This window comes from Malus sylvestris, chromosome 10, assembly GCF_916048215.2.
Source record: "Malus sylvestris chromosome 10, drMalSylv7.2, whole genome shotgun sequence".
Lineage (NCBI taxonomy): Eukaryota > Viridiplantae > Streptophyta > Magnoliopsida > Rosales > Rosaceae > Malus > Malus sylvestris.
In genome coordinates, this window is record NC_062269.1 from 39,515,585 (window position 1) to 39,538,552 (window position 22,968).

The following is a 22,968-nucleotide window of genomic DNA, read 5'->3' on the forward strand; positions in this document are numbered from 1 at the left end:
TTTTTTTTAATGAGGATAAATAATGAAAAGATACGGTTATTCATTTTTCTCGGAAGTTTTTAATTAATTCCGTCAATTTTCTCTCCTACCGTAGAGATTCTCTTGAAAACAAAACTAATCTGGTCAATTTAGTTAGACGTAGTTATATCATTTCGGTCATTATCGTTTAAGTTAAATATTAATAAGAGAAATGCAAAGTAGGCTTTTTAAAAAATAAATCTCTTTACAAACCCTTATCACTTTATGCTTTTTTACATAATATTTTATAGTATTTACACAAAAATTAATTTTTAACTGCCCCAAGTGGCAGAGAGTTCAGCCTCACTTTTAAAGAGTTTTCTTACTATTTCTGTATTAATAATGTTTGTTGATGGCATATACAAAGTATTATACATTATAGTAAGGGAGTTTTAACTAAATATTCACAGTACTGTTCACTCTTAACGAAAATGATATTTTTACTCTAAAAAGTCACTCATAGTACTATTCACTTACAACACATTTTTGTCATTTTGATTAAAACTCAAAGTTTTCAAGCCATTTTCATTAGTTTTTCTTTATAGTTAACGTCAAATTAGTTTAATCAGACAAATGAGATAAAAGTTGTTAATTAACCGATTAATAAATAAGTATTATATCTTTATCTTCATTTTCATCCACATAAATATACACTATTCTTTCTCTCTTTTTCTCACTTCATGATAATTGCGTTCTGACTTCATGATATTTTGTAATACGTGACATTTCACTGAAATATAAATAAGTTAAGGTTTGTTTGGAATTACTTTTAAAATGATTGAAAACGCTTCAAAAATATACTTTTGGGTTCTACAAGCACTTGAAGTGTTTTCTTTGCAAGAACTAGTGAAATGCTTTTTATAGAAAGCATTTTAAGCGTTTTTCCAATATTTACTTACATTTTTACTAAAATTTATTTTAAAAGTATTTACACCATAAACGTTTTGAACCATTTTAAAAGTATTTTTAGACAAATTCTTAGTATTCGTGAGGCATTGTTAGTTAACTTTGTGTTAAAATAGAATGGAATCGTCTTTTAAGATTAGTAGTAAAATGTGGCTTTCGATCTAATTGTGGCATTTTTGGTTCTTACACAAGTTCCATTTGGATTGCGATTGTTTGAGCTTTTTGTGTGCAATGGCATTTGTGATATTGACTAATATATGAACATTTTCACATATAAAGAAGTACATATTGACACGCACAAACCAAATACAACTAAGATTTCATTATGTATTGGAAGAAATCCTAAAAAGAAATGATACGGTGCTGAATAAGTTAAAAAGAAATGTTATTGACGTGCTAAAAAGGCATCATTTGAAACAACGAATGTCATCTACGTTGGATGCCTTGATTCGATTATGGTTCATGACGATATACATTGGTTGCTCAAACAATTGTACTCGTAGCTCTCCATTCCCTGTCTTTTGATTCGCAACTTTCAATAGCAAAATTATCGAACAAATGAGTTATATAAAAAAAGTCTTCATACATTTCTCCCATACAAAAATATAAGGGAAAAATTATATCTTAAAAAGCGCGTGATGATTTTATCGAAGTACCAATAACTATCTTTTTAAAAACTTATTTCATTAATCGAGGATTTTAGGTTTAACAACCAACTATTAACAAAAGATCCATTATGTTTGAATTAGTCTATTACACATCTTTTATGTGTTTTAATTTAGTCACGTGGCATTAATACATAAGTTGGTAAGCTGCTACCACATCGGATTCTCATCTGCTTTAAGAATCCACATTAACTCTCCAATCGGATATCTCTTTTTGGCTTAATCGTGCAATTAGTCGTGATAAAAGGAAATCTTCGAATCTCATGTACCATCTTAGTTGTATGTAAGTTCTTATCCATTTAAACACCGAACCTGTCTCCTAGCCACTTTTTGAGCCGGTTCAGCGGTTCACGCCCTTTCAGTCTAAGTCAAACAACAAAATCACCCTCGAATACCTTTCAAATTACAAAATCACCCTCGAATACCTTTCCCCATTTTCCCACCGCTCCATTTCCACTGAGCAAGGTTCTGATCAGAGACCGAGGGAAAGAAGAAGAAGAAGAAGAAGATGATACCGCATCGATGGGGGTCTCCGTGCGGGAACCAATGCACGCACAAGTACGCAGCGCTTATGCAGATTCCATGTAAACCCATTGTCCTCCTCACTCTCTCTGACATTTTGCTTCCTTTGATTTCCTTAATTTCTTTTGATTTTCGTTTTCGTTTACTAATTTTATTTTATTTTTGCTCTAATTTTGGACATTTGGCTTGTTTTCACGCTCGTAATGATACTGATATCAAAATTATCGCGCTGTTTATGTTAAATATCGTGTTGGGTAATTCACGTCGTTGAGTGGATTGCAGAATTTTTCGACCCCTAATTCTGATTCCTGTATTTTGTACGATCAATTTTGACGAATGTTTCGTTTGTTATTACGGAAATTTCCCGGTAAATTGGGGTTTGAATCGTTTGATTAATGATTGCTTTAGGTACACGCAAGCACCGGAATTCCAGTTTGAATAGTGATCAAATATTGATTGTTTAAAACCTTGATTTATTACCCTCGATCATTGTATGGTGTTCTTGTAGGGAGAGTATTTTGCAAAAAAGGGTGCGATGCGGATGGAGAAACTTGGGAAGAATGTGAGTATTAATTTGTTCTTCAATTCAGTTTTCGTATGAACATACATAATTCGATGAGAATCTATGTTCGGTTTTGTTCTTTCTCCATTTTGAATTTCCCTTTTGTCACCTTGATGTTTTCGGACACATTACTAAAATGGTGTTTCTAAGAACCCGTTGGCTGCCCATAGAGTAGACTTCGTTTATGCTGTGGGAAGTTTCCCATCTGCATTAACTTTTGGTTTGTGCATTAACTTCGCTCTTACGATATCTGTATCTGAAACTTGATATGGAAGTAGACTATTGGTTTAAAGAGTTAGTACGCTACTAGATACAAGTATGGTTTCGTACTTAAGTAATTCAAGTGATATAGCGAGTAGATATAATACAGGCTTGGAGGAGTGCAATGAGATATGCTATAAGGATCCTGTCTTAAAGGACCAACAATGGAGTGCTTGCATTGACCGTTCTCCCGGAGTTGACAGGTACTCAGAGGTATGTATCCCTCTACAGCTTCTTCTTAGCATGCTAAGGCGTACGTTGAGCAGCGAGTAACATTTTGTGAAAAAATCAAGTCCAAAGGTTGCGGGTGGTAGTGTCAGTGTCATTCACTATAGTAGCCTCTGGACTCTCAATTTCTTTTAATTTTTAATTTTTTTGTATTTGGTATGCACTATGCAGAGGCAAAGTAACTTGTAAATTTTAAACTTATTGTGTTATAACTGACATTTTTAATGATTCCGACTGACCGAGTATTATAATTGTATTTAAGGTGAAAAGTAGGAAAGTGTAAACTTAACTTATGTTTATATTTACACCCTTCATCGAACAGTCTCTGTATGTCGAAAGATTCATATGGTTGCATATCATCCTCGTCCTAAAGCATGGTTCTGATCCGATGCACATTTTTTCAGATGAGTTATTGCTGATCCAATTCTATGTGCAGGAGTGTTTTCATGCTTGCGTATCTGGTTGCGGTTTCAAGGTTAGTCCGTTCTCAACCCGGTGAAGTTCTGGTTACATTTTATCTAGGATGAATATTTAGAAAGTTATAACGTTCCTCGATCTTGCAGTTTGATAAAAATCCAGACATAGCTGATAAAGTTCGTCCAAACAGGCCGGTTAAGCCTCCCCCTGTTGAAAAGGCCGCCGCACCACCTGCTGAATCCACGGCAACAGCCGAAGACATAGTTGGCACTTCTGCATAGTGAGAGAAAAATAATGAGTGTCCTCTAGGATCCGCCATCCTCAAATCGTATTTGTTCATCGTATATCGTGCGGTCAGAAATTATTTTAAATACTTTTATTTAAAATTAAATATAAATAGTATCTGTCGAAAACTGACCGCACGATATACAATGAACGATCACGATTTGAGGATAATCCCTAAGATCCTCACAAAGAGGATCCGGGGAGAAAAACCTAACTATACTACAAAATGGATAACTTTAGTTAGTTGCAGGATTTATTTTTCTTTTTCCTCGTCGTTACGCATGGACTAACATTCGGGCTTCCAGATTTTTTGACAGTAAAAACACGTTGGAAATGTTATTTGTAGACTGGATTCTCATTCTGTTGTAGTGGAGTTGGAGACGATTTAATTGTTATCGATACATTTGTAAGTTCAATGCTCGGAAAAATGTTTGAGAAAATAAATTAGTCAACAAGGAAATTTCTCCCTTCTATAACGTTCTACTTCCAACTTGGACCTCTATTTCTTGCTTCCAATTAGATGTAGCAAGTTATTCACTCTAATCAATCCTAGTAGCAACCAACGAGGCGTTAAGGCATATAAATAACGCGGTGTGATTAGCAATGTCACACTGAAAAAAAAAAGAAGCATTGGGTTTGCACATAAAGTAGCGTTCTTTTCTGGTTGAGCCTAATTGTATTGGTTAAAACGAGCTCTCATTTGACCTGTTACTACACTTTAAAATTAAACTAGCCTCTTGCCACACGTATACGAGTGTGGCAATTGACTATTTTTTGTTTTTTTTTTAGTTTTAAAATATTTTAACATATTCTTTAATAAATACTTTTTAAAATAATAATTTTTGGTATTACGAAAGCTTTGCCATTTTGTTTTATTAATATTTTCACTAAATTTTGGTGAAAAAAATAAGAAAAATGAGTTCAGCATCTCTCAGAAAAAAAGCTACCAGACTCACAAACACGTCGGAAAAACTAGAAACGTACCAGAAAGTGATCCAAGACGATCTCCGGCGCTCTTCAATCGTCGGAGAATATCACAAACACGACGTCGCTTTGTCGACCTTCAATCACACTCACACTGAAACACACAGAAGAGTGCAAGAAACACAATCTCCGATATGTACCCTTGAATTTAATTTCAATCTTCAAACTCCGATTTATTTGAATTTTATTTGCGAGGGGATTGATCCTTGAAGAACAAAGATGCCTCAGGTGAGGATCATAGCGAAGAATTTCATGGACATGGTGGCCGCCCTGCCCGCCATGAAGCTCGACAAGCTCTACGAAAATGCCTTCATCTGCGAAGCAATTCTCAGGTCTCCACCTTTTCCGCTTTTCTTACTTCAATCTTTCTTCGCTTTCGCAATGTCGAGTTTTAGCTCTATTTGCTCACCGATTTTCGGGTTAATTTCTTGTTTTTGTTTGTTGATTGAGTGCGTATGGAAGCAGCCTGTAGCTGCAATTTTCGGGTCTCGATCTTCTTTCGCATTGTGGCACATTAGCTTTGATTACTATTTGTTTTTGGGTTATTTTGCGTTTTGTGTTATGTGATTAGTGCATATGAACGAGCCGAGCCTGTAATATTTAGTGATAATCATACAGGTTGAATTTTCAGGTTTCGGGTTGCTTTCGCAATGTCACGTATTAGTCTTGTCTACTTGTTTATTTGGGTTGTTTTTTAGCTTAGTGCTAATCATAGAGCTGCAATCTACAGGTCACTGCCACCGCTAGCCAAGAAATACGCCTTGCAAATGCTATCCATTGAAGTTCCGGTGACTGCCAAGTCAATGGAGGAGTGGGTGCTTCCTGATGGGGTCTCAAAGCATAGAGTTGCAATTGATCGCCTGATTCAATTGAGAATATTTACAGAAACTGTGGACAGGTGATCCGAGCTTTCTTTTATGGTTTTCCAGAACAACGTTTTGAATTTGATGCTGGGTGATATCATTTTTTTTTATATTGTTTTCATTTTTGACTTTATGACAGGAAGAGGGAAGCAACTTACACCGTAAATCCTATATTTCAGACTAATCTCAAGAAGCTTTTGGTACATGGGTGAGTATTGTGTCCTGTACTTGCTACTATTTATATGTATATGAGGTTTGGGGATCAAAGTAATTACAAGATAGTGGGTTTTGCATTATGTATAGGGTCCAGTCATGCAGAAGTTTCAGGGTCTCCGTTCATTAGTTCACTTTAGCTACAATTTCTTATTCTCTAAACTGTGATCGAAACAGAGAGTTAGTTTTAGGATTATAACTCCATATTTTTGGATACTGCAGTGTAGTTTTGCCAAGAGAACCAATGCCTTCAAATATCACAGTGAGGCTCCCTAGCTTGGAGGATCTTGAGGCTTTTGCCCTAGAACAATGGGAGGTGCAGGATTCATCCTTGCATCTATTACCTTTTTGAATTTATGATTGTGTTTTCAGATCTTTTGTCTGCCTTTTGTGTACTGCGGTGACTATGATATAGTTGCATATATTATCATTTATTTCGTATTGTGAAGTTTATAATTTAGGTTTGCCCTTCTTTATGACTTGCTGTCATGTAATGCCAGTGTTTCTTGCTGCAACTTATCAACTCATCTCAAATTGAGAGGCCATCGAACATCAGTTCGTCTATGATGAAAACTTTCCAGCGAGGTCTTTTGTGTCAAAGGTCCTTACTTTTGTTATTACTTTTTCCTGCTACACAAGCCTGTCTTTCTTTTGCACATATGAAAAGTTTAACATTGTATCTCATATCTGATGTCAGGGTTTTCCATTATCTGTTTGTACAGGGATAGAGAAGCTCCGAGATTAACTGAAAGTGGTTTCCAGTTCTTGGTATGCAACAAACCGCTTCAACTGCTTGCACACATTATGTTTGATTTTTCTTAATTCTTACTGGGTTTTATTTCTACCATGTGAACACCACAGTTGATAGATACAAATGCGCAACTATGGTACATCATTAGAGAGTATATCTCTAACTCGGAGGTATGGATTCATGAAATTGTTGGTTGTTGGTTCCTTTCCAGACCATTAACCTGATATTTTTTGCTTGTTATAACTCTGTACGCTGACCTTCTATCAAGGTTCCAAGTAGTTTATCAAGTACTAGAAAAGCTAAATTTAGAACTGATTTGTGATCGAATGTTGCAGAATTGGTTTGCAGGTTTATCTTTCCAGGGCATAGATTCATATTGAAAACCAAATCTCTTATTTCTGTTTGTGTTCCTATGATGAAATAAGGAAAATTTTACCTAATTTGTTTCATTGCACACTTGAGTTAGAAGTTGAACGTACATTGTGACTATGTTGTCTGTGATGTTGACAGTTATCCTACACTAATTTATTGAGATGAAATGAAGGTGCAACTTAAGTTTTTCTTCACACTAGCTGTGTTCTTGAGTTTCATCTTATATCTGGTCTCTCCTCACCTTTTTTCTTTGGTGCAGGAGCGTGGGTTAGATTCTGCAGATTTGATTTCATTCCTGCTAGAACTTAGTTTTCATGTTACAGGCGAGGTATTAGTTATATGCTCTTTATACATGACTATTCTCTTGCAGTAACATATGCTTTATTGAATTTCCACTAGTTTTTTTTCTGGCTACTAGTTTTTTCCGACTGGAATATAAATAGTGCTGCAGTAAAGAAGAACTTTTCGTAGTTTTGAATTCATTATTTCTTTGTAGAAAAGTGTTTTCTTCCACACGGGAAGTTTCTACCTGGAATTTATCTCTGACATCTTGATTCTATTCTCTTTTTTGTGTGTTAGGCATATAACATAAATACATTGAATGAGAGGCAGAAGAATATAGTCAAGGATCTTGCAGATTTGGGGCTGATCAAACTTCAGCAGGTTATACTTATGTTATTTATTTTTGGTATAACATTTTGCTAATAATTTCCCAGATGATAGTTTAACCATGTCCTAACCTCAAGTTTTACATTGCTGTCTTTTTGTGTACTTATCCAGGGAAGGAAAGACGGTTGGTTTATACCTACTAAATTAGCTACTAATCTTTCAGTTAGCTTGACAGACTCATCATCGAGGAAACAGGTAGGTTATTTTTACTCATTCTAGCTTTGTCTCTAAGTGGTTATTCTGCAACTGATTCCTAATCACCAAGAAAACCGATGTGCATTCCATATGTGCTACTTATGAATTTTTTACTCACTTTTTTGTTCAGGGATTTGTTGTTGTAGAAACAAACTTCAGACTCTATGCCTACTCAACATCTAAATTACATTGTGAAATTTTACGTCTTTTCTCAAGGTATGCTGACCAATTTGTCGATCAACTGTCTTGTACAGTTTGCAGTTTCTGTTTTCTTTTACTCATGAGACATGTGAAAGAATCATTGGCTGTTCAGATATTATTTTCTATCCGTTTAATTATGGCCTAGACATTACTGAAAGCACAAAGAGATGTATATTTTATTTTCTGATACATATAAGAAAGATGGTAGAAGAAAATCAAGAGAAGCTTTTGTGTGTATATATAAGGTTTTAATAATATGCATCTATAAAACACTTCCATGGTTGCATTTTTTGCAAAGAACTAAGACTTATAAATTCAGTTTTGGATCTCCTGCCTCTGAATTTTCTCATCCTAGGGTCAGGCTGGACCTTTCCGTTATTAAGGGGGAGAGGTAGCATTTGGCTGCAATGGGCGGTGTCGTTGTTTTGGTTGTATTGGTATCTGAGTTCTTCTTGTTCTTGTTAATTGCTGACTTCTGAGTTAAGTTTTTATTTATATTCTTACTAGAATTTCTTCTTCTACTCTGTGCAGGGTAGAATATCAACTTCCAAACCTTATTGTTGGAGCAATAACAAAAGAAAGTTTGTATAGTGCTTTTGAAAATGGCATTACTGCGGATCAGGCAAATATTGGCTTTTCGTTACTCTACTTTTAGTTTTCAGTATAAGTCTATGTACTTTTGGCTATGCTTTTTCCTTCTCCTCAAGTTGTCTGAGAGTCGTGGAAAAACGATGGTGTACTTAGTTGAGATAACTGCCCAGGTGATAACTGCCTCAATTCTTGTACGACAAATGAGTAGAAAGATGGAGCCTTCTCGGGATGTTCTGCTTCACAAGCTTAAGAATTAAGATGTTCTTCTGAAATTGTCTTTTGTGGCTTTTTCTCCATTTGAGCTCTTATTCTTCCTTATGGGAAAGATTTTAGATGACCTTCATTTTAGTTGCTAAGGTTTCTTTGCTGTTTAGGGTTTTTCAAGTTTTCAATGTTCTTGGTTTAATGAGTGTATATTCCCCGTGTGCTTATGGAAAAGGCTTCAATTGCTAGCACCTTTCTTTCTGTACGCACACACATGCACATCCTCCCAAGTCACATGGGAGAAAAGGGCTGCTGAAACTGTTTCCGGAATGCTGGAAGTCTAAATCTTTTGATTTTTTTTTTTTTTTTTTTTTGCAGATAATTTCTTTTCTTCAGCAAAATGCACATCCACGTGTTGCAGAGAGATTACCATCTGTACCTGAGAATGTCACAGATCAGGTTTGCTCCTTCTCCATCTTCATGTTTGAATTCAGCAAGATATTCGAGAGTTCAATTTGCTTGACTCCGATCAAGAAAAATGTCCAATATCAAGTGCCTTCGCCCATGAGCGGTAGGTCTCGGGTTCGAGACTTGGGAGTAGCCTCTCCATAAATGGGGGTAAGGCTAGCCGACATTCACCTCTCCCAGACCCTGGGTAAAGCGGGAGCCTTGTGCACTGGGTACGACCTTATCAAGCTCAGCTATGTTCTTATATAAACATAACGAGCTCTTTGAATTGGATAGTTATTATTATGTTATGTTGCAAGGGACTTCCATGCATGTTGGTATTCTGACGTTTTCAAATTCACCCGCATCTGACAGATTAGGCTGTGGGAAACAGATCTGAATAGGGTTGAGATGACTCTAGCTTATTATTACGATGAATTTCCAACCAGGGTGACAATCCGCTTACCAAAATTGATGTCTGTATTTATTTATTTTTGTGTGTTTTATGATTTTTCTAAGATTTCTCTGTTAAAACTGCCAGGATCTCCTTGAGGGTACTTCTGACTTCGCGCGAGGCTATAATGCTCTGCTATGGGAGGAGCCAGATTCGAAAAAGATGCGTTTAGTGGTCAAGGCAGAAAACCACACGCACATGAAAGAATATCTTAGCCGTCAAAGACAATAGGTCCGGTATCAGCTCTTCACAGCTCAACACGATCATATCCTGGCAAACCTTGCTTGCACAGTCATACCTTTCGGAAGTATTAACGTTATCAGAAAACGAGGCAGAGATCTATTCTGTTGCAATCGGATGGTTGGCATGTTGCGGCGAACAATCGCAAGATGAATGCAGTATTCTGGTAATTTTGGCTGAATATATCTAAACACTACTAGGAGATGAAATATGCCGTGTATGGAAACACGGCAAAACGGATGAGTAAATTTGAAAAATTGGAAGAGAAAAGAAGTCATTTCCCTGCTTGTATTAACAGACAGATTATGATCATTCAATTTTGCTTTCCATTCATTTCCAAATCATGTGTTATTAAGGGAAGGTTCTAACGTTGTGTTTAGAATTTCGCCGGTAAATATTTTTTTTGATATCGCAATGTACATAATTCGGTTGAATGTACGGTTAACGTGATTTACGAACCATTTTGTGGGAAGTCCGAGGCTCGATTCTTCTCAGCATGACGTCTTCCAATATCCTTGTATTAATGACATGATTTGTAGCCAAGTGTAGTTGCCGAATGCATGCAATGTTCTCGACCTGTGCACCTAAACATTAAATTCATCTATCCGTAATTTGGTTGTTTAATTTAATAGGGCGATACTCAAAACTACTCTAATGTACAGAGGGAGGTTTGGACTTGTGTGCAAGAGACTTACATTGTCTTGACCGAATGAGGATCCTCTCTGGACTCTCTTTGTGAGGATCTCGGGATCTTCCAATTACATCCGTTCATCGTATATCATACGATCAGAAATCATTGTAAATCTTTTTATTTAAAATGAAATATAAACAGTACCTGACAAAAACTAGCTGCACAATATACGATGAACGGATGTGATTGAAGGATTACCAAAATCCTTACAAGGACGATCCTGAGAGGATCCTCATTCGTCTTTGACCAATCATCTTAAAAAAAAAAGAATTAAAAAATTAAAAAAAGGGTGGAAATTTGTTGCTGCCCAGGATCGAACTGGAGACCTTTAGTGTGTAAGACTAACGTGATAACCACTACACCACAGCAACTTATTAATTGTATATCCGAAGTCTACAACATAACCTATTTTGTTCCTTAGAATTACTCTAGTCCTACCACTGTGTGAAATTTCTTCGATAGTCAGTATTCCCATGGAAATTTTGAAAAAATCAGAAAAAGATATGGAAAGAGGGGGTTGAAGTCTAAACATCACCCCATATCATAGAAACTCTTTAAGTTTCGGCTAAAATTGACAAATTTTGTCGATTTTTTTTACATATCTGTTAAATATCGACAAACTGCCATATGATATTCTCTAAAGTTTCATTTTAAATTTTCACGCTTAAAGAACAAATTTCCAGTATTTATATCAAAGGTAACTGAGATCAATATCAATATATTTATCGATCTTTCCATCAATTTGCATATCAATATTTTTACCGACACCGACTGATTCCTATCACCTCAGGATAGACATTGTAACGTGCAGCGTAGGATTGGAACAGACCAACATATCAATATCACATGACAAAATCTACACACAAAAAATCATAATAAAAAGACACATTACTCACTTTCTTAGAAATTTCCTACTCGGCACTTCTCACCAAGTTTCTTCAACATAATTAAAGTTGTACCTCTACCTCTTAATCATTAACATAAATTCGGGAACCAAAAACATCGAACTTAAACGTTGGATGCTCGCAAGTTTTTTTACTTTGAAGCGTTTTTGTTTGTCGGAAAACATTTTCAGAAGCCGAGATTTGATTGGTGGGATTAATCTTGCTTTGTCCAAGTTGAAGAAGCTTTGGTAGTCACTAGCTACTACGATGGCGGCAACAGTTGTAAGAATCTGCCTGCAGTCAGTGCTGAAAGCAGTGAACTCACTTTTGGGAATGGTTGGAATTGCAATGATTTTGTATGGTCTCTGGATGGTTAGGGTTTGGCTGAGGGACATTGACGGTTCACCCTTTGATCATCATAATGTTGTTCTTCCATGGTAAGAACCCTGCCAATTGTTAATATGGTGTCGATATGGGTCGCTTCAGCTACAACCGTGCCAAATCCCCCTTACGAAGGGTTATGCATAAATATTTTCAAAAAAGCAAATTTCATCAGTTTTTCACACATTGCTGACATATTTTCGTGTACTATTAATGGTAGTAATCATTTTTGTTGGCGACCATGATATCGACGCATTGTTGATGACAGGTTTACGTGCACTTCTCTTGGCGCTGGATTTACCTTATGCATAGTAACATGCATAGGTCATGTTGCTGCAAAGTATGCACATGGTTGTTGCCTCTCTTTTGTATCCTACTCTCTTTTAGTACAAAGATTGTTGCAAACTTGATTTTATCTTATGTTCGATAGATTCTAACGTGTGACAAGGTGTAAATCGTTCTGTTAGTATTTATGCATCACTTGATACGGGAGATACTAATGGAGCCATGTTTAAACCCGATTGTTCCCAAAAACGCTATTTATGTTGACCTTGAACAAGTTCTAGTACATGTTGATCATCTTTTTGGTGATTCTATTGGAGCTTGCAGTGGCTGCAGATATACTTTTAAATTCAGAATGGGAGAAGGTAAACATCTTGGGAACCACACTTACATTATTCGAGGTGCGTTAAGCTAGTAGGCTAAAGCACTGTAGTCGCCTCTTTACGTCGGACAAGGATTGTCTGCCCTCCCACTTTCGGTACCCTTCCGTACCCTTCTGTTTTGTATGATCACGATTAAGCTACGTCAATATTTTATATTGTTTTTTTATAGAGATAATAAGACAAAAAAGAATAGTAATATAAAATGTTAACGTGGTTTAACCGTAACAGGAGGGCACCGAAAATGGGAGGGCAAACAATCCTTGTCCCTTTACGTCTAATTTCGGATCCCCTTTATTACATATTATAGCAATTTAGAATATCGTCTTGTTTTTGCCCTAGCTTAATTTGTTCTTCAATTTTCAGGATTTACCATATGACCCAACGGGAAAGTTTAATGATTTCAAAGATTTTGTCGAGTCAAACTTGGACATATTTCAGTGGATAGGTTTGTTCATCGTTTTAGCACAGGTAACTTCCAAGTGTTTTTTATGACGAATTCGATACCAAATTAGGTTGTTTATTATATGGCTTAGCCGAATTCTCCCTCTCATTAATGTAAAAATATCGATGTATTAAAAAAAAACTTCCAAGTGTTTTTCACAAGTGAGCCGTTTAGAACTGTGTTCTATATTCGAAACCGCTTACATCCCATTTCGAAGAGAAACTCTGGACCCAACTGTTATTGCACTGAACGTTATTTCAGTATAGGCAAGAGGTCTTTTCTTACTATAGTTTGATTCTTTGAGTGTTGCTCGCTAACATTATCAGTTGTCGTCGAGACTAAATAGATAATCTGCAGGGGTTGTCAATCGTACTAGCCACAGCTCTAAGGTCTGCAGGGCCAAACCGAAGATCCAGCTACGACGGCGATGAAGAGTGTCCCCCGGAAAGACTCCCGCTCATAAACCCTAATAGTCACCCGCCGGAATTACATTATCACTGCCAAGAACGGTAATTGGAGTGTAAGTATTCACTCCTAAACTTGCATTCTCATTGCTCCGGTTTCTTTTATTTTATGAGGCATTTGATGCATCACTTGCTTCTAATCTCTCTCAGTCAAGCAAGTGATGTAGAACAAATGGTTGGGTGGACCAAAGAGGAGATGGACCGACGGAATCTAAAGAATGCAGCGGGAATTTGTATAGTTGGCGTTCGAGCTTCGATTTGGACCAATGATATCTTTACAGAAGGACACTAATGCAACGGTTCAAACTCACAACTTTGTCGTAGCATATGATGGATTTTGGTCTTGCCGTTTAGACTTTTAAAAATGCATTTCAAATTTCTGCAATAAAAACAGACATTTTGTTTGTCGTCCGATTAAATGTTGTTTTGCTTTTATTTAATTTCCTAAGGCCTTTGTTAACCGGTGTGTTGTAATCAGGTTATTTAAACCATTGGTTGGCTCCTATTGTCAATCATTAATATATCAAACCTTTTGGGACTTCTCTCAAATTTTAGTGGACTCCAGAACTCGCTGTTCAAGGGATTACATTGGTATCTCTTGTTAGTTTCGTCATTGGTTCCACATTATTTTCTTAGAAACATATTTAAAGTAGTAATCGTGTTGTTTTCCTACTTCGGTTTACTTCTTTTGGTTCAATAATATCTAGACTTTTGCTAGCGTAAGTGGCCCACACGAGACTGTAGCATACCTCAAATCTCTTTCCATCTTTTGAATAAATACTAAAGAAAACACTGAACTCAGTTTACGTATATATAACTAGGGTTCATAGCTTAAACAAAATGTCTTTTCCAATTGCTAATTAATGAATAAATAACTTCCTTTTCATCAGTCTAATTAATGAACCAGGAAAGGATACAAAAAAATGGAACAAATTGTTGCAGAAGAGAGAACCTATTCAGATTTTGTTGCCTTTCTCTTCATTCGACTGAACGGTCCAACTGTTCGATCCGCTATGTACATGTAGATCACTTGGCTCCAAGATTTATACGACTCCAAACCCTCGTAGTATTCCGGTGCAATGTCCTTCACCTTATGAAGCTTGCTCCCGGGAATTCTGGGGAAATCATGGTGCTCGTTGTGGTAGCCTACGTGCCAAGCTAGGAGATTGAGAGGGCCATAGTAAGAATACGTCTCTTGATCAGGGTTGAAGACATAGTGCTCCGAAATGAAGTGACCCGCCATTGGGTGCATCCCACCGCCGACAAATGTAGAGAGGATCAAGTAAGCAAACGATTTCCAGCCGCAAAAGTAGACCATTGCAGCATCGAGGGCTACCTGAATGAAGAGGTTGAGGAACTCCCAGTAACCAGGGGGTTTCGGTTTGAGAAACACAGGACGAAGGGCATAGAAGAAGAGTTGAAGGAGAACCCAAATGGATTTCGCGACCACATTTGTCACCACATGAGCCTCAACCTTGCTCGGGATGTCCATATCAATGCCGTCTACTCCCTGGAAGCGGTGGTGCTCAAGGTGATATTTTTGAAAGGTGACAGACATGGGAACACCAATCGGGAGGTTAGCAAAAATACCGAGCCAACGGTTGTAGACTGGGGTCGAGAAGGCGAGATTGTGACTGAGCTCATGGATGGCCAAGAAGAGGTTGTGGTTGAGAAACGAGCCAAAAAAGTAGGCTATCGCTAGTATCTTCAGCCAGCCTGCATTGTGGAGGGCTGTAGCAGTCCCAAGCTGAAGTAACACAACCACCGTAATCTGCAGCACCATGATTCAATACACGGTCATCACTCAAAAATATAATACAGCTGATCAAAACATGTAAGTTTCGGTTCGTCTCAAACCAGACAACTAACAATACTCAAGACAAAATCCGCAAATTGACAAGTTGAATTAGGTTCTAGAAACTGAATTTGAAAGACCAAACTAGAACTAGTACATTAGCAATAGCAACACGTTACACGAGTCATCATCACTAATTGCAGAGCTCCACAAACTAATAGGTTAAACTATGTTCTCAAAGATCGAATTGTAATGTCTTTGATTAAGGTTGTTCTTTCATTCTAAGATTCGATTCACACGAAAAAGTATGAATGATATATCAAGTGAGGAAGCACATTCACAACAATATAAATCCCCGATAGCATATGCCCAATTGTTCATAACATCTTAAATTACGATATTTCGCTCCGAAAACTAACATCTGAGAAAGCAGTGCAGTTCTACATACTTGAAATAAACAATAACAGGTGAAAAATGGATCTGGGGACTCAAAAGTCAAAACTCAACTCTCATATAAAGGTTTTGGACAACACAAAGATGCTTCGCATCCAAATTTCGCAACAAAATTCCGAAAAGCGGAAAGCTTTCGATACCCAATTGCAGAAACGAATCAAAATCACATTCAAACCAAGTTCTTGGAATCACCCGCATTGTCACAGATCTAAAAACCAATGAAAAAAACAAGCAGAAACAGGCAAAACACAGAAAACCCAACAAAAATGGCGGACTGAATTTCTGGAAAGACAAAGTGTGGAGGGATATACCTTGAGGAAAGCCCAGGGGTCGGGACCAAAGAGCTCCTTAATCTGAGGGTACTGAGAGAGGATCTGACGGCGCCTGGAAGCGTGAGGCTCATCCGTGTAGGACCAGAAGAAGTCTGTAGCCATCGCTCCCTCCTCTTCTGCTGCCTCTCTCTCACCCCCTCTTCCCATCTCTCTCCTCCTCCTCCTCTCTCTCTCTCTCTCTCTCTCTCTGATTCTCTTTGAATGTGAGCTGTTTTCAATTTATTTAAAATTATTAGAATTAATTGGGTAAATTGCTGGACTTTGTTCAAATTTGGCAAAGCCGTGAAAGGGGAGTGGCTAAAATTATGGAACCCCAGATATTCTTTGGTATGTGGACTTGTTTGCCAACCGAAAAGTGATTGTGTCCCTCTCACCTTTTGAGGCTTTTAGTTATGTGTTTTTACCTTTGTCTATGACAAGGACACCAAAAGCCACTTATGTTAATAGTTGGTTTGGTATTGTTTTTCTTTGAAAAAAAAAACTGATTTTGCTGTTTTAAATTTCAGTTTTTTTCATCTAAAACCGTAAAAATCAGCTTGTTTTTAAGTGTTTACCAAACACCTTTTTTAGCTCAGCTTTTTTTTTTGTACCCAATTTTTATAAAAGCACTTCAGTACCTAACTAGTACTTCTTGTATTGAAGTTGTTGTATAACTAAGAAGTTGATCATGTCGCATGTCTGACTATTTAACGTTGAATTATTGATCGGCATGGCATTATGTTAACAGTTATTAGCTTGTCGTTTGATTTATTACTTCAATTACGCAGCTGTTGATATGCTCGCTAGTGAAAGTCTACGCAGACACCAACTAATGTGATAATTGTATTGGCTGCTTACAGTTTGCAAGGTGGCCTCGTCCAAATTTTTTTGGCGGTATACATTGGATTCGGATTCTCTTTGGATCTTACACTCCTAAGCTCACATTAGATTGTACAATAAAGAGAGTTATGGGTATTGGAGAGAGAGATTATGTGTGAACTGAACCAAGGAGATGAGCTAATGGAAACTGTAAAATTCAAATTGAATAGTCCGGATTACTAGATCCGTGAGATCCAAAGAGGATCTAAATCCATGTCAATGTGCCCTATAAATCCTTCTCCCCTCCCAAATAGCATCATACATGGTCAATCACTCATACTAGCCAAGCTGGCATAAGGGTCCTACACATGCGTCCATTTCAAATGCCGCTTAGGCCATCTCCAACTGAAAACTGATCAGAGGGTCCGTTTTAGCCCTCTGATCCTTCAAAAAATTAATATTTTAATAAATAGTGCAAGACCATATTTCTTACCATCTCCAACCAATGACCAAAAGATCATATGACTCATTTTAACCCTGTCACAAAAAATCGTCTCCAATTAAGGACCAAATGGCTATAGTATGAAATGTGAAGAATTGAAATAAAATAAAGTAATATAGTATGAAATAATGAAAAATATGTGAGAAATAATGTAGGAAAAAAATTAGAAATTAAAAAAAAAAAAGTTCAAAAAACAAAAGTGGTCTGGGTATAAAAAACAAAATATGAGCTGAGACTAAAAAAAGCCTAAGCCCTAAATCCTAAAGTGGGCTGGGCAAATGGAAAAAAAAACCAAAAAAATTAAAAATTAAAAAAGAATTTGGGCTAGCTGGCCGATTGGCCCTTTAGCCCTTTTTTGGTCCATGGTTTTTTTGTCCATGGAACAACCAAAAAACAGAACTTGGAATAACCAGCCGGTTGGCCTTTTAGCCTTTTTTTCGTCCATGGAACTCACAAGCCCTTCACCATGATCCTCAGTTGAAGACGATTTTCGAACTATTTTCAACCTTCTGACCCTCTAAAACCTTCGATTGGAGATGACCTCGTATAACCTCACACATGGTCAATCACTCATACTAGCCAGGTTGGCAGAAGGGTCCCACCCATGTGTCCTATAAACCCTTCAATTCATAAACGCTTATCGAAGCACAAGATTCTTATTTGAAATCGAAATGCCCCTTGAAAATAGACGCTTTTCCAAAAGAGCGACAAACACGGCTTAAACTGCATTTAGTTGTTTCAAAGCATGCACTAATGAATATATGCTAACAAACAAAATGATGAGAACAATAGGCCCATGCGCGCCCAGGAAAACAACAGTCTACTTACCAGTTCAGTTGTCCATTATTTCAGGAACAATAAACACAGTTGAAGCCCATCCATCTTCGAAGTGTTGGGTATATCGGTCGCAACTTGGTACGAAGAAACATGAACTCAGTATTCTCATCAACTCGAAATTCTCACCACATTGTGTTCTTCCATCTCTGCCCGCTTCCGAACAGTTCCTCCGTCCATACCACTCAATTCGAAACAAGGAGACGACTTGTATGTAAAAAACTAAGCCAACTTCAAAGCTGTACAAGCATGTACAAATTTACCCCACACAATTTATAAACTCCTCAACTTCACCAGCCAGCCTACAATAACTCAGGCTGGGTCTTCCGAACAGAAGTGGGAAGATCTTACACCCGCCGAATGAATTTTCGGTCCTTATGTAATCAAAAGAAAGGAAACCAGTCCATTAAATTGCCACGGGGGACTGGTTTTGGACCGCATTGATCACCTTAGGTGGGAATCATACGAGTCAAAAGGGTTATCCGGTGTAATAAGAGGCAACTTATCTATATACGTGAAAAGCCTCCTGAGATTCTCCGTCATCACTGTTTCCATGTCAATTATGTCCCTGCTGTCGGTGTAGACCCAGAGATCGCCTGAGTTCACTCTTTTAAGATTGTCACGACAGAAAGGGCACGACTGAGATCTTGAATGCCTGCAAATATGTCAACTGAGCGTTAGTCTCATTCATATTCATGTATACAGAGAAATGAACCAGAAAAAAGAAAAACTTATCTGGTCAGCGAACAAATCAAATTAAGAGCACAAGCTAGAACCATAGAAAATACACCATATAGAGTTTAGGATTTAGGCGACGACAACCGGCTCAACTTTTAATGGCAAACCCGTGGTACAAGGTTTCTCATTCTTTCCTCGATTCAATTGCCAACAAAACAACCATGTTGGGTGTAAGTGAGTCTTAACAAACAACGAAGTATGGAGCAACAGTGAGAGGTCTAGAAAAGTTCTTATCCCACACCCACAGGACAATAGTTGGGGAGATGCTTCTGCAACCTATGTACTGAACCAAGAAGCCGCAAGTCGACATTACAATCATTCCTACGTTAAATTTCCAATTACCATAACTTAATACCACTATGCTCATGATGCCGTAGCTCAAAGTGCATTTCAAATTTGGGCAAAGTTACCCATGTATTGCATCACATACATTTTAAGATTGGGAACACTTAGTTTCATTAGTCTTAGAACATTCACACCCCTTTTTAATCTAAATGTAGGGCTCAGAGTCTTATCAACTTTTGATACTCAAAGCAACATAATTTATTGAAAACATTCCCAAAAAAATTACCAGAAATATAGAGGAGCAGGAGAACTTTAATGTTTAAATAAGGTCACAGAGAGAGAGAGTACCAATCACGGTAACATTTCAGGCACAAAACATGGTTGCAGTTGGGCAATACAATTTTACTATTTGTCTCCATGCATATACCGCATTCCTCTTCTCTTTCAATGTCGATATCTGAACACTGTCGACTTTCCTCATCATCTCTTTTGCGATACCTTTCCAGGCACACTGCCTTCTGCCTTTTATCTTCACTATCGGTGACACCTCCTTGAAGTTGCAATAAAGAGGGATAAATAACAGCTGCCCACATAATGAGGTATCAGTAGGAATATAAACCCTTTACTGGCTCAAAAAGAACCATCAAGTAAAAGTTGTGAAATCAAAAGTTTACCATAGAACTCTCTGATGCTTGCTTTCCTTTCCTTGGTAGACATGGTGGTCGAGCCATCCACATAAACCTGTAGCATAAGCAAAAATGAGACGGTTGCCCACATCCATGATTGGAATCCAACTCAAAGAAACAGAAGCTAATCATAAGCTACAAGCTTTAACCTTGTAAATTAGAATTCTTAACAGCCCAAGGGCTCCTGCGAGGTTGCAGTCAGTCCATTGCACCAGAAAAAGGAAGAGATGAGCGGCTGGACTGTATGACATTCTCATCTGAACACAAGCACCATCATACTCCCTCGGAAAATCTGAGGCCCTGCACCTCACATTTCCACATAAGGAATTCAAATAGAAACAGAAAACTAATTATCAGAATAAACTACCAAGATCACAGAATTTATCAAGTCATAAAAGATAGGCTTAATTGGATTAATAGTCTCCGTGGTGATAGGCTAGTTGGAAAATAACTCACGTGCTAATCATTAACCAAAATTTGACGGAATTTTCAGTTTTGGACATAAATCCTAACAGACTTCACCACTAGGACTTAAATCCTAGTTTTTTTAGCACAAGAGCTATCTTCCAACTATCCTATCACCATGGGACTAATAATCCAATTAGGCCTAAATTATACCAATCCAACTAGTCTCTATCGATAAAACCATCTTTTGAATCAAGCTTATCATTGCAGCATTCTATTAAGAATGATGATTAAGCACGTTTTTCACAAATCATCTATTTGCCAGTGTAACCATCCAAGTTCTCAAAACAACGTAAAACACGAAAAACTGCACATATTAAAACGATCGTACAGTAACAACCATATATATATAGCATTCAAAACAATGACACTAAACATTACATTCCAATAATAATGCACAAATAATTAAAAGCAGCAGCAGTAGCAACCAGCAACCAGGTGGAACCCATTGGCCACGTGAACTTATTCAATCGCTGACAATTTTGGTTCGGCTGCTAATGCTCACTCACAATTCATCAAGATAAGGATAATGCACAAATAAATATCTACTTAAACAATTGCTTTCCCAGAATCATGTTGTCAGTGCAAACTAATTGTCAACTATTTATTTATTTTTATGAAAGAGACCCAGAAATTACAAATGAAAGAGAAGAAACTGAATTTTTTTTTAAAACAGAAAAAATTAAAGCTTTGTGATTCTGCCATTGTTTCCAGAAAAAAAAATTAACTAAACAGAGCAAAAATTTGATCTTTAAGCAGTTTAGTAACTAAAACATAAATAAATTGACGACCAAAAAGTAAATAAATCAAAATAAACAAACTGAAAGGTTCAAAATCTTACATTTCCAACATGAAATACGAATAAAAACGGAGTTAAAGTTTAAACCTTTAACATTCGAATTCAAGAACAATATTACCCAAAATAATAATAATAATAATAATAATTAAATAAAAGCAGTTTTTCAGAAGAAAACATCAAAACTAGAAAAACCCATTAAAAAAAAACAGAGAGACGATTACTTACAGAGTATTTGCATGCTGAATATCAGCTTCAAGAACTTTCAGAGAGTCCTTGAACGACTTTCGCATAGAAGCTATGTACATCTCCAAATTTTTTCGAATTCTTTTTTTTTAAATTGAAATAATTACAAACCCAAAGAGATAGAGAAATGCTCAATCAGCCCCTCCAAGAAGAACCCTAATTTTTTTCCCAAAAACCCTCGCTTTCTCTCTCCACTCTCTCTCCCTCTCTCCCCCTCCCTCTCTCACCCTTTTCTTTTGCAGTCGCCTCAGCCTTCGTGTTGCTTCTTTGGTGTTCTTGAAAACGAAGACGAGACCGCGCCTCGACACGTGTCCGCCCAACTCAAAATATTTATTTGAAAGTAATCGTAATAAAAGAAGATGATTGTTATTAGAACTCTAAACATCTCATTTTACGTTCTAAACATTTTATAGAATTTTTTATATTTGAAAAAATATATATACTTATAAGAAATGTAGAATAAAATTTTTTGAGTGGCAATAACATTTATCTACAAGAATTATATAATTTATTTTTATGAAAAAAATAATAATAATAAAAAATAGAGGGAATAGCGTCGAAATTTTCACGGGTGTTATGTCCACTCCCTTTGGGTCTGCCACTTTTCCCCTTCCCTTTCTACTCCTCAGCTTTCCCTCCACGCACCGATGCGATGATCGTTACACCCGCCATCTCCTCTACAGTTGCCCCTCCCACTTCCATCTATTTTCAAAATTACACTTTCTTATATTTATCCTTTTCCTTTCTTTTTCTTTTTAATTTCTTGGGGTTGGTAAAATTAGATGAAATTTTCAATATAATCGTAACACTATCATGTGTTGTTACTATGTGATTCGAGAGATATTGTTTAGATAAACAAAATCGAAACACATGCTAACAATTTGTAATACAAGGTCTCACATACGAGAAATTTTTCAATATGTTGAAAACACGGTCTAGTATAGCAAATGTTATACTACAAGTTGAAATTTTTTTCAAGTACGTCATGTTCCTAGTGGGAATTTTAACGAAAAGCTTATGGTACTGTTCACTTTAACGAAAAATCACATTTTTACACTAAAAAATCAATCATTGTACTATTCACTTTACCGTTTATTTTGTCATTATCGTTAAAACTTAAAGTTTTCAAGTCATTTTCATTAATTTTCATGTTCCTAGCCCTTATTAAAGAATATATTGGTTTTTTTTTTTAACAAACAATATTATATACGCTAGGGGTGAGAAATGGGCTAAGCCTCATAATGAGCTAGCAATAATGTGGTTCAATTTAGCCTTTAGCGAGAATTAAATCTAAGACCTCTTACTTTCAAGTAAAGGGGAATATCACTAGACCGAAGTACTAAATGGCAAATATATGTGGTTGTTAATAATAAAGAAATATGTTATTATAGAATTGTAACATCACGTGATAGTCTCATTAAAACTCTCTCGTTATGTAAAATATATACTAACAATTTTTCCGT

General features: G+C 36.8%; 5 protein-coding genes and 1 non-coding gene across 16 annotated transcripts; 3 read left to right on the forward strand and 3 right to left on the reverse strand.

The window, feature by feature from the left end:
• Positions 1 to 1,987: 1,987 nt before the first annotated feature.
• Positions 1,988 to 4,280, forward strand: LOC126587229 (uncharacterized). Its single transcript, XM_050252270.1, has 5 exons — positions 1,988 to 2,173; positions 2,620 to 2,673; positions 3,044 to 3,147; positions 3,599 to 3,637; positions 3,726 to 4,280. The coding sequence occupies exons 1-5, from the start codon at positions 2,098 to 2,100 to the stop codon at positions 3,858 to 3,860; spliced, it is 408 nt and encodes a 135-aa protein (XP_050108227.1). The 5' UTR covers positions 1,988 to 2,097; the 3' UTR covers positions 3,861 to 4,280.
• Positions 4,281 to 4,467: 187 nt separating this feature from the next.
• Positions 4,468 to 10,591, forward strand: LOC126587213 (general transcription and DNA repair factor IIH subunit TFB2-like). Of its 7 annotated transcripts, none has more exons than XR_007611008.1 (15): positions 4,468 to 5,180; positions 5,579 to 5,746; positions 5,851 to 5,919; positions 6,147 to 6,240; positions 6,425 to 6,525; positions 6,647 to 6,692; positions 6,786 to 6,845; positions 7,307 to 7,375; positions 7,627 to 7,710; positions 7,828 to 7,911; positions 8,042 to 8,127; positions 8,644 to 8,734; positions 9,286 to 9,587; positions 9,730 to 9,804; positions 9,896 to 9,961. XR_007611008.1 is itself a non-coding variant. In XM_050252248.1 (15 exons), the coding sequence occupies exons 1-15, from the start codon at positions 5,068 to 5,070 to the stop codon at positions 10,037 to 10,039; spliced, it is 1,365 nt and encodes a 454-aa protein (XP_050108205.1). In that variant the 5' UTR covers positions 4,481 to 5,067; the 3' UTR covers positions 10,040 to 10,591. The 7 variants fall into 7 exon arrangements, 3 of the variants coding, with proteins under 3 accessions (XP_050108206.1, XP_050108207.1, XP_050108205.1); XM_050252248.1 differs by having other exon boundaries at positions 4,481 to 5,180; positions 9,286 to 9,366; positions 9,896 to 10,591; XR_007611007.1 differs by lacking the exon at positions 9,896 to 9,961 and having other exon boundaries at positions 9,730 to 9,869.
• Positions 10,592 to 11,037: 446 nt separating this feature from the next.
• TRNAV-UAC (transfer RNA valine (anticodon UAC)) lies at positions 11,038 to 11,110 on the reverse strand. The gene has a single exon. It is a non-coding gene; the product is annotated as a tRNA-Val (tRNA).
• Positions 11,111 to 11,688: 578 nt separating this feature from the next.
• On the forward strand, positions 11,689 to 14,124 carry LOC126587225 (tetraspanin-19-like). Of its 4 annotated transcripts, none has more exons than XM_050252263.1 (6): positions 11,689 to 12,060; positions 12,273 to 12,372; positions 12,571 to 12,687; positions 13,033 to 13,137; positions 13,469 to 13,631; positions 13,731 to 14,124. In XM_050252263.1, the coding sequence occupies exons 1-5, from the start codon at positions 11,891 to 11,893 to the stop codon at positions 13,622 to 13,624; spliced, it is 648 nt and encodes a 215-aa protein (XP_050108220.1). In that variant the 5' UTR covers positions 11,689 to 11,890; the 3' UTR covers positions 13,625 to 13,631; positions 13,731 to 14,124. The 4 variants fall into 4 exon arrangements, with proteins under 4 accessions (XP_050108220.1, XP_050108222.1, XP_050108219.1 ...); XM_050252265.1 differs by having other exon boundaries at positions 13,735 to 14,124; XM_050252262.1 differs by having other exon boundaries at positions 11,694 to 12,060; positions 13,726 to 14,124.
• A 197-nt stretch (positions 14,125 to 14,321) lies between these two features.
• LOC126587218 (sphingolipid delta(4)-desaturase DES1-like) lies at positions 14,322 to 16,363 on the reverse strand. Its single transcript, XM_050252254.1, has 2 exons — positions 16,135 to 16,363; positions 14,322 to 15,346 (listed from the first exon to the last, which is right to left on the reverse strand). Exons 1-2 carry the CDS (start codon positions 16,300 to 16,302, stop codon positions 14,528 to 14,530), a joined length of 987 nt encoding a protein of 328 aa, XP_050108211.1. The 5' UTR covers positions 16,303 to 16,363; the 3' UTR covers positions 14,322 to 14,527.
• Positions 16,364 to 18,081: 1,718 nt separating this feature from the next.
• LOC126587222 (E3 ubiquitin-protein ligase AIRP2-like) lies at positions 18,082 to 21,745 on the reverse strand. 2 transcript variants are annotated; one of them, XR_007611011.1, is made up of 6 exons: positions 21,488 to 21,745; positions 20,148 to 20,298; positions 19,987 to 20,053; positions 19,661 to 19,895; positions 18,284 to 18,944; positions 18,082 to 18,178 (listed from the first exon to the last, which is right to left on the reverse strand). XR_007611011.1 is itself a non-coding variant. In XM_050252259.1 (5 exons), the coding sequence occupies exons 1-5, from the start codon at positions 21,565 to 21,567 to the stop codon at positions 18,734 to 18,736; spliced, it is 744 nt and encodes a 247-aa protein (XP_050108216.1). In that variant the 5' UTR covers positions 21,568 to 21,745; the 3' UTR covers positions 18,082 to 18,733. The 2 variants fall into 2 exon arrangements, 1 of the variants encoding a protein (XP_050108216.1); XM_050252259.1 differs by having other exon boundaries at positions 18,082 to 18,944.
• Positions 21,746 to 22,968: the final 1,223 nt, after the last annotated feature.

Excerpts from the sequence above, each read along its gene's own strand:
- LOC126587229 (XM_050252270.1), top strand. The coding sequence starts at position 2,098 with ATGATACCGCATCGATGGGGGTCTCCGTGCGGGAACCAATGCACGCAC. Across the intron at positions 2,174-2,619 it reads AGCGCTTATGCAGATTCCAT|GGAGAGTATTTTGCAAAAAA; the intron begins GTAAACCCATTG and ends GTGTTCTTGTAG. Across the intron at positions 2,674-3,043 it reads TGGAGAAACTTGGGAAGAAT|GCTTGGAGGAGTGCAATGAG; the intron begins GTGAGTATTAAT and ends GATATAATACAG.
- LOC126587213 (XM_050252248.1), top strand. The coding sequence starts at position 5,068 with ATGCCTCAGGTGAGGATCATAGCGAAGAATTTCATGGACATGGTGGCC. Across the intron at positions 9,367-9,729 it reads CTGAGAATGTCACAGATCAG|ATTAGGCTGTGGGAAACAGA; the intron begins GTTTGCTCCTTC and ends CGCATCTGACAG. Across the intron at positions 9,805-9,895 it reads ACGATGAATTTCCAACCAGG|GATCTCCTTGAGGGTACTTC; the intron begins GTGACAATCCGC and ends TAAAACTGCCAG.
- LOC126587225 (XM_050252263.1), top strand. The coding sequence starts at position 11,891 with ATGGCGGCAACAGTTGTAAGAATCTGCCTGCAGTCAGTGCTGAAAGCA. Across the intron at positions 12,061-12,272 it reads CATAATGTTGTTCTTCCATG|GTTTACGTGCACTTCTCTTG; the intron begins GTAAGAACCCTG and ends TGTTGATGACAG. Across the intron at positions 12,688-13,032 it reads CCACACTTACATTATTCGAG|GATTTACCATATGACCCAAC; the intron begins GTGCGTTAAGCT and ends TTCAATTTTCAG.
- LOC126587218 (XM_050252254.1), bottom strand. The coding sequence starts at position 16,302 with ATGGGAAGAGGGGGTGAGAGAGAGGCAGCAGAAGAGGAGGGAGCGATG. Across the intron at positions 15,347-16,134 it reads ACCCCTGGGCTTTCCTCAAG|ATTACGGTGGTTGTGTTACT; the intron begins GTATATCCCTCC and ends ATGGTGCTGCAG.
- LOC126587222 (XM_050252259.1), bottom strand. The coding sequence starts at position 21,567 with ATGTACATAGCTTCTATGCGAAAGTCGTTCAAGGACTCTCTGAAAGTT. Across the intron at positions 19,896-19,986 it reads AAGCATCAGAGAGTTCTATG|CTGTTATTTATCCCTCTTTA; the intron begins GTAAACTTTTGA and ends TTATGTGGGCAG. Across the intron at positions 18,945-19,660 it reads CTGAAATGTTACCGTGATTG|GCATTCAAGATCTCAGTCGT; the intron begins GTACTCTCTCTC and ends ACATATTTGCAG.